The sequence below is a fragment of the Excalfactoria chinensis genome, chromosome 21 (assembly GCF_039878825.1).
Source record: "Excalfactoria chinensis isolate bCotChi1 chromosome 21, bCotChi1.hap2, whole genome shotgun sequence".
NCBI classification, from domain to species: domain Eukaryota; kingdom Metazoa; phylum Chordata; class Aves; order Galliformes; family Phasianidae; genus Excalfactoria; species Excalfactoria chinensis.
Window position 1 is genome coordinate 2,004,531 of NC_092845.1, and position 9,049 is coordinate 2,013,579.

Sequence of the window (9,049 nt, forward strand, 5' to 3'; positions counted from 1 at the left end):
TGACTTCCAGGTGACCAGGATATTTGCTGTCGTTCTCCCTCCCCCTGCTGTGTCTTCATTTCCCAAGGGTGTGGGTGATGAGTTCAAGTCAAATTTGAGTCTCTGCTTTGTGGGTTTGTGTAACCCTGAAGAAAAAAACACCTACATTTGTGTCTGAAAAGTGCATTCATCAGGCAAGAATGCTGCCCTTCTGGCCCCTCTGTGGTGCACACTCCATCGCTGTGGCTCTTTGGGTCCCTCCGAGCTGAGCTGTGCCCCCAGCAATCCCTCCGCCGGGTGAAAAGTGTTTGGGAATCATCTCTTTTCTTCCCCCACGTGGTTCTATTTTTGACTCTTCGCCGGACCAAAGTGCGGATTTCAAAATGGGGCTTTTGAAGAACGGTGAACTTTGGTTCCTGAAGGAGTGCTGCTGTTGGGTGGAGGCTTCCTTTATTTCAGCCGTGCTGCTTTGGCTCCTGAAATAGCTCTGTGACCATCAGCTCATGTTTCTGTCTCCCCTCTTTCCCCTCCATCCTTCTGTTTCCCCCTGAGCTTTGTTCAATGAACCACTCAAGCAGTGGCCTCGTTCCCTACAACCCACAACCCATCATCCCCGCTCTTCCCGTGCTCTCATCATCACACGCTCATCCCGTGTGGGATGTTCTGCTCTCGGAGCACAGAAACGCACTGCTGGTGGCTGAAATAATTTATTTAGAGTACATCAAAATGAAATGGACATTCAAGGAATGAGCTTTTCGGCGCGGATAAAGGTCTTACAGCAAATACATTCCCAGCCATTGGGGATTCCCAGGGAATGCCAGCACAGTGTAATCAGTGAGTATGCTGCAAATGTAGCCAGAAATACAAAGTGCTCTTTACTGCTCTGTGTTTGCCTTCGTGGCTTACAACACTGGGCTCAGTTTGCAAGCGTTGCTTGGAAAAAGGAAGGGGGGAAAACCCAAGAAGTGAAGCAGACAGACACAGATGGAAGCAAACCAAGCTGCAATGAACAGTCTTAGGAATCAGCAAATCATCCCTTAACGTGTGAGAACCGTCTCTGAAATCCGAACAGCCAAAACCTGCAGTCTCAGATTACCAGGTCGGCGTTTTTGGGGTGTGAGTGGTGGCTGCACGGTGACATCGTGGCTGGGCTGTGTGTCTCTGACCGTAGCGGGCAGGTAGCTGGAGGTACAGCGGGTGTCCCAGTCCGGTTCAGGCAGGTGCTGTAGATAAGAAGCAACCCACCTGCCATGAGGAAGGACCCAGCGAACCACCCCAGGAACATCGCCTCGCCAAACTCCCACCGCGGGACGATGTCGGGAATGGCTTCATCCCAGAACTCAAGGACTGTGGTGTAGGCGACCCAGGAGACGGGCACGAGCGTGGTGACCCCTGCCATGCTGAATGCCGCTCCTCCGGCGAGCAGAAACTGTTTCTTGGCATTGGGTTTTCCTTCACATGTCTTCCAGCAGTCCAAGCCCACGCTGGCAAACAGGAGTGCCAGGAGCCCCAACCCATTGGAGAGGCACATCAGGACGCGGGAGACGCGCAGCTCCAGCGGCATGGCGAGAAAGGAGTCGTGGGTTTTGCACTCCGTGGCCCCCTCCTCCTGCATGATGCACACCTGCCACAGCCCCATGGTCCAGATCTCCAATTCATTCAAGTCCAGGTTGAAGTTCTTCCAGAGCGGCACAAAGGTGGTGACGCAGGATGAAACCCACCCGAAGAGTGCCAGCAGCATCGCTCCCACCTGGACTCTTGCGTTGCAGCTCCACGCCATGCTCACACCACTCCTGCAAGCTGTGTGCTGGCTCCGCTGCTGGGGCTGAGATAAGCTGAGGTGAGCAGAAGGCTTTTGGCATTAACGCTTTTGGAGCTGTGTATTTGTGGTGAGGATTTCCATGAACACACTGTTTCAGTTGGCGGTCACGGTCAGAGCGCTGCTGTTTGTTCCTGCCTTTCAGAGGAGTTGTGTGGGGGGAAATTCAGGCTTATACCTCTAATTCCTGGGTGTGGCCTCGATCATTTTCGTGTCTTGTTGGTCTTGCTGCGATAGAAGAAGGCACCGCTGGCTAGGCAGGAAAAACTGGGTGCAACGGAGAGCAAAGCTGCTCTGAAAGCCATCGTCGGCCCCACGCTCTGCTCCTTCTCCCCCACTGCTCCGTTGAGTGCAGTGTTTTAGCATAGCCCTGCTTTGTGTGTGTCACCAACCACCCCGTTCCTGCAAACTGGGGGATGCTCTGGGCTGGCTTCTGGGAGAGGACAGCTCCAAGAAACAAAGGGATTTGTCCCCCTTGTGTGGCCAGCATTGCTTCAAGGGAAACCCAACTTAACTGGCTGCAGTGGGCGCTGCCTCTCCCTGTACGCAGGAGGGTTAAACAAGAAGCATGCAAATCCCCTGAGCCTCAGGAACCCCGAGGAGAGAGTTGGCAAGAACAGCAGCAGGTCTGGCAGGGGAGAGGGGCTGTGGGCAGAGAATGTGGTGCCTGGGTTCTTCCCAGGGGGATTAAAGGCCCCAGCCCTCCTCCAGCCCTTAAATAAACACCATGAGAGGTGCTGCCAGTTGTCCCTGGGGCTCCCGTGGAGGAGCAGTGACCCAGAGGCTGCTGTGTGTGCTGGATCCCTGCTCCAGGAGGCAGAGATCCTGGAAAGTTTCCGTGTTGCAACGGGGCTGGACTTTATACCCACCTCCTCATCCTCAAAAGCGCTTTGCAAACACTTGTACTCTGAGCAGCCGCTCCCGGGGGTTATCTGGGGGAGATGGGATGGAGGCAGAGCTGGGATGTCACTTGGGGAACAGCATCGCTGCAAGAAAATACCCCTCTGTAAAAAATAGATAGGAAAAAAGGAGAGGAGGAAAGCAGTAACTTTCTGATGACACTCATTTCCCATCTGTTCCTGCCCAGCCACACACATGGACCCAAGGTCCAGCTTTTTAGATTCATCTTCATGGGGGGATTAGTGACTAATCTCTCGCTCATCTGCTTGCTTTGTTACCAAGAAGGATATGAGGGGGGCAAGGCTGGGAAATTACTGCTGCTTCCTTAGCACGGTGGTGGTGTGGGGGCTGTGCCCAGCACCATGAGCCATGGCCATGTCATGGGCTCACAAGGAGGGGGCTCAGTACTGCATGGGACCTCTGTGTCCCCCAGCATCACTTCATTGCCACTTTCCTGGCACGCAATGATTAGAGGCCTTTAGAAAAGGCACGAGGACACCAGAACCTATTTGCTCTAGGGATGGGGAGCTTGATCCCTTGGGTACACATCCTGCTCCCATCGCTCAGCACCAGCTGAGGGCTGCTTTGCTGCATCCTCTTATTGGAACCCTACAGCTGGGCACGGTCGCTGCTTTCTGCCCTTCGTGGGAAACTCGGATGTCTGTAAGCTGCCTGCCCTGAGCACGTCCCCGTGGTCCCACCGGTTCCAAGCTGCCCCCAGGCGCTGTCTGCGGCCGCTGCTTGCACTGCTGCAGTCCTGCTGGGGACAGCTGTGTCAGCTGCAGGAGGAGCGGGTTGAGCCGAGCGCTGCAGTCACGAGTGCGGTTGGTGGAGTTGCGTCGTGCTGTGTTGGTGACCCCAAGTCAGGCTGGACCTGAGCACTATTTATAATCTCGGTGCTGCCTTGGCTATTTTTAACCCTCCTGCTGTAGGGATCCGGCTTTAAATATAGCACAGAGGATGGCCCTGAGATGTGTTAACTTGGTTCTGTTCTGCAGGACAAGGTGCGCCGGGCACTGAGTTAATGACTCACACAGGCAAAGGAATCCACACGGATGTAGACAATGTCTTGAAGCCTTTGCTGATGACCCCATCCCTAAAACCATGGGGAACAGTGTGGATGAAGGCTGGGATCCTCCGGCAGGGAATGCCCTCGCCAAGCCCCCACAGTGCGTCTGCCCCCAGCCCTTCCAATTAAATCATCTTGAGGTAATGCTGCCTGTCATTGAGGGGGATTAGCGAGTGACCTTCTTCTCCTAGAGCAGGATTGGAGGACGTGCCAAGCTCCCCTTCCTTCTCCTAAGCTCTGCGGCGCAGCCAGGAGGGGATTTCCCCCCCAGAACTGATGGGAAGATGCCCAGGAGCAGACAGATCAGTGCCCAGGAGCAGCTATAGGGGCAGGCAGAGGCCGAGGGGCTGTGCCCGGAGATGCGGTAGGTGCTGCGGGGCTGCGAGCCGGGCAGGGATCATGGCCAGGGGGAAATGGGCAGGGATGGGGCAGGGGCACAATGCTGTGGGTATCTGTGAGGTCACCCACTCTGTGCTGGCTGCTGGGCATCACCAAGCATTTGGGAGCCAAGCTGTGGGATGGGGCAGCAGCTGTGGGACCATGAGACACATCCCTGCAGGAATAGGGCTGGGATTGCAGCAGTGCAAAGCAGGAGGGCTCAGTGACGGGCACAGAGCGGTGCTGCAGTTCTGCTCTCGTCCTCATTCTGAACATGAGAGCTCCATGCATGGGCATCTCTACCAGCACAGCGTCTGCAGGCATCCCAGATTCACACCCACGAGTCTCACACAGCGTCTGATACAGGAATTACACACGGTTGGGAGAGCTCTGAAGTATGAGGAATTGGCAGGAGCTGATGCTGTAACATATCAAGGGGAATCACAGAATCATTGAAGTTGGAGGGAACCTTTAAACATTATCTCACCCGACTCCAAATTATCTTAAAATTCAGGCATTCCTGACTTTACAGAGTCATGATCTGCTGCTGCTCTGCCTACAGAGCCCTCCAAACCCATTGGCTTTCCTGCACTTGCTGCTGCTTCCCCAGCCCCACACCCCAGGCTGTACAGATGTCAGCTCTGAGCTGCCAGAGGAAAGGAATAATTAAAGCAGATAATTATTTCTGGGATAACATGCTTCCACCAGGGCTTGTTAGCCCAATCCTCACAGCCTGGCCCAAGCAATGCAGATCCACAGCACAGAGCTGGTGCTCAGTGCTGTGCTGAGCAGTGATTGCTTTCCACATTCCCTCTCCTTTATTCATTTTTTGCTGCAGGGTGCAGCCGGGATGGGTTTGTTCTTTTCTTTTGCAGGATGTTCCCATGCAGAGGTTTGGGGCTGCCCGGAGCGTGCGTGCTACCCTGCAGCAGGATCGTTCCGTGGCAGAATCGGTCTGTTTGCATCTTCTCTATCCAGCTGCTCCAAGAGCCGAGCCTGCGGGCCACAGCGCTGCTCGACGGACGGACGCAGTGCCCGTGCCAGGACCGAGAGGCCGGGGCAGAGGATGCTGCGTGAGGCAGCGGGGTCCCTCGCCTTGTCCCTGGGGGGACCAGCGCCAGGAGCCGTGCTGGGGCCGGTCCCGCTGTGAGGCTGCATCCCGCTGACGGGGAGGGGGATCCGCCAGCCAGGTACCCCCGCACTCTGCCCCCTTGGGTTGGGTCCTGTGCCTGTTCTCCCCCCTCCTGTGTTATGTTTCTGAGTGGTGTTAGAGCAGTATTCCAGGGGACAAGCTGCAGGTAATGACCGCTGAGGATGTGCTCGCTTCACGGAGCCTGAGGGCTGCACAAGTGGGCTGAACGGGAGGAAGCCATCCCCAGGTGGTGCAATGCAATTAGGGCCAGTAATTGGCTTAGCCATCTGGTGCTTCCTGCCCAGCTCAGCTCCATCACCTGACTGGGACACAGCAGGAGAGGGTGGCTTCCAGCACCTGCTCTAGAGTAGTTGGGTGCTTTGGGCACAACCTGCAGTGGATGCACAGTGTGAAGGACCACGCTGCTGGCCCTGGGATGGCTGCAGAGTTGGCATTCCCCCTGCTCTGTGTCACAGCCCCATGCCCACAGCAGCACCGTGCCAAAGCTGCTGCAGAAATGCAGCTAACAGGATTATGGTTTAGGTGGGACTCAGATTAACAACCCTCTTCCTCTGGGAGATCCCAGGAGCTCTCACAGATGGGGTTCTCCCCCAGGTCTGCCTGCTGCACGTTGCCTTTCCTTGCAGTGCTCCTGAACTCTGCACATCCTGTCCCTGTGCTTGCATTGGGGTGGCACTGTGCTGCCCTCCTAGCAGCAGCTGCACTGAGAGCTGCAGAGATGCTCCCCAGCCCGTGATACCTCAGTTGCAGGCGCACCATATGCAGGTTGCAGCTGCGCCAGGCTCCAGCCTCTGTCTCTGCTCAGGGCTGCTGTTTGCATTTCAAAGTAGCACTTTGGGTCACATCCAACTTCCCTTTCGATGAAAACCTGTATTAAAATAAACATCGACTCTTCAAGTGAGTGGGAGAAGATGGCCAGACAATGTGCTGGGGCTGTCTTGACGTCAGCAGAATGGGTGAGGGCTTTGGGTCTATTTCCCACCAATGGAATTCTTTCCAAACCCCTCAGGCACGAAGGGGGCTGCTGTTAGTGATGGTTCTGCCTCACCCTGATGAGCCCCAGGGCTGTGGGATTTCCACACTGCAATAGCATCCCGGTGCCCACCATACTTGCTCACAGCCCTATGGCACTGCAGTTGCCCAACCTTTCTCTTACACAAGCATCCTTCACCTGCTACAGCCCTATGGAGCTCTGAGTAGGACCAGGCAGTTCACCCCCAATACCCTGCACTGCCCACACAGCCCCACCTGACAGTCCTGCTCTGTTCCCACAGCACCCTGCACTATGGCTGCAGTGCTTCCTGCTGGCAGCAGCATGGAGCCACAGCATGTCCTCTGCACCCACAACAGCATGGGCAGCACCTGGCTGCTACGCGAGGAGCCCCGGGGCCGCAGGAACTCCATCCCACCCGTGCAGGCACCCACTGCCAGGCACATGCTGGCCTACCTGCCACGGCCACCCACCGACACCAGCCACTATGGCACCTTCCCCCAGAAGGTAGGACCACAGCCCCATTGCCTTGCTGTGCTGCATGATGGCACGGAGGGTGGTTTAACATTGATTGGAGCCTTTCCCCTTACAGCCTGAAGTCCCAGCTGCCCCCACGCTTCTCACAGATGCTGCTGCTGAGAGAAGCACTCTGGTTCCAAACGACCTCTCCCCACCCCATAGCACTGATGTTCCTAGTGACCCAGCTCCCACGCAGAGCTGTGTGGACTCAGAGGCCGTGGGACCCACCAGGCGCTGGCCCAGTGTCTCCATTACCACCAGTGACGTGCCCAAGCACCGCCGGACCTCGCGCCAAGACCACCAACCCACTCTGCATGACGGCACCTCCCGCTGGTACCCACGGCAAACCCACAGCGTGCCCAGCATCCTCAGCCCCGCACAGAGCAGGACGCCCAACCGCAGCATCATCTCCATCCCCGCCTCCGAGAGGCTGCAGAACCGACGTTGCAAGCTGATAGAGGACGAGAGGCTGCTGGGTCTGGCTGGCAAGCAGCAGCGCCAGCGCTACGTCACCAAGGTGGGCAAGTGCCAAGTGAACCTGGGCAACATCCAGGAGAAGAAGAGGTTCCTCTCGGATATATTCACCACTATCGTGGACCTGAAGTACCGCTGGTTCCTCTTTGTTTTCATGATGTGCTATATTGTCACCTGGGTTGTCTTTGGCACCGTCTATTTCTTCGACGCGTGGGTAAGGGATGACATCAACCACATCGGGGACCCAGAGTGGAAGGCTTGCATCGAGAACGTGGACAATTTCGTATCTGCCTTACTCTTCTCTGTGGAAAGCCAGAGGACCATTGGCTACGGCTCCAGGATCGTGACAGCCAACTGCGCCGAGGGCGTCATCCTGCTGATGGTGCAGTCCATCATTGGCTCCATGATTGATGCCCTGATGGTGGGCTGCATGTTTGTCAAGATCTCCAGGCCCAAAAAGCGTGCCCAAACCTTAATCTTCAGCAAAAATTGTGTCATCTCCCACAGGGACGAGAAGCTCTGTCTGATGTTCCGCATCGGGGACCTCCGGGAGAGCCACATGGTGGATGCAAAAATCAGAGCCAAGCTGATCAAATCCCGACAGACCAAAGAAGGGGAGTTCATCCCCTTGGAGCAGTCGGAGCTGAACTTAGGCTACGATACAGGGGAGGACAGGTTGTTCTTGGTGGAACCCCAGATCATCTGCCACGTCATCAACCAGCACAGCCCCTTCTGGGACCTGTCGGCGGAGTCGCTGAAGAGGGAGCAGTTTGAGATCATCATCATCCTGGAGGGCATTGTGGAAGCTACAGGTGAGAGAGGAGGGGTTGGGGTCAGGCAGAGCCGGGTATGAGAGACGGAGAGTGGGGTCTGCGGGCAGCCAGCTGTGTTAGTGTGGTGCGAAGCCCATCTCGCCATGTCCCTGCTGCAGGGATGACGTGCCAGGCCCGCACCTCCTACACTGAGGACGAGATCCTGTGGGGGTACCGCTTTGAGCCCTGCATGTCCCTGGAGAAAGGAGCCTTCCACGTGGACTACAGCCGCTTCGAGCTGACCTTCGAGGTGCAGACCCCAGCAGTGAGCGCCAGGGAGATGCAAGAGATGGCGGAGCTGGAGCGCAGGGACCGCTCCACATCCAGCCTGTGCTGGGAGATGCTGCCACAGCCCTGCGGGCTCTGAGTGAGCGGACATGGAGGCTCAGTGCAACCGCAGGGCTTTGGTTGTTGTGTGACGGGGCAAAGAGCCCCTCAGCAGGACATTAAAAGCTGTTCATCGAGGTGATGTCAGTGTCTGGCGTTGGCTTGGAGCACATGGGGCAGCACCCAGGGCTGCTCAAAGGGCATTTCTCTTCCTGGCCCCTCAGCCAATGCAGTGCTTGCATGGCATTGCATTGCTTGGCAATGGGATTAGGCCTCACGGGTGGGGCGGGGGGAAGGTTGCAATGCACACACATATGGAATCATAAGAGATCCCTGAGTCCAACCCCAGCCCATCCACACTGAACCACGGCCCCAAGCAGCGCATCCCCACGGTTCTGAACACCTCTAGGGACAGTGATGCCAATGCAAGACACCCATAGATCAATATGATATCCGAAGGCTTGTGCGTAAGTGTGCGAACTCCAACATGAGGTCATTAATTCACTCATTAATGCACGCGGGCGGCACCGCTGTTTTTGTTTACGTGCCGGAGTCCTCCGAGACGCCAGGGGGCGCTAAAGCACCGCGACACTCTATCGCCCATCCTGCTCAGCTTCCGGCTCTTTGT

General features: G+C 56.4%; 2 protein-coding genes across 2 annotated transcripts; one reads left to right on the top strand and one right to left on the bottom strand.

Annotated features, from left to right (window-relative positions):
• Nucleotides 1-1,066: 1,066 nt before the first annotated feature.
• Nucleotides 1,067-1,759, bottom strand: CLDN25 (claudin 25). Its single transcript, XM_072355049.1, has one exon. It carries the CDS (start codon nt 1,757-1,759, stop codon nt 1,067-1,069), a length of 693 nt encoding a protein of 230 aa, XP_072211150.1.
• Nucleotides 1,760-5,309: 3,550 nt separating this feature from the next.
• Nucleotides 5,310-8,461, top strand: LOC140261348 (G protein-activated inward rectifier potassium channel 4-like). The gene is made up of 4 exons (XM_072354654.1): nt 5,310-5,335; nt 6,573-6,796; nt 6,882-8,094; nt 8,214-8,461. The coding sequence occupies exons 2-4, from the start codon at nt 6,584-6,586 to the stop codon at nt 8,459-8,461; spliced, it is 1,674 nt and encodes a 557-aa protein (XP_072210755.1). The 5' UTR covers nt 5,310-5,335; nt 6,573-6,583.
• The last annotated feature ends 588 nt before the right edge of the window (nt 8,462-9,049 follow it).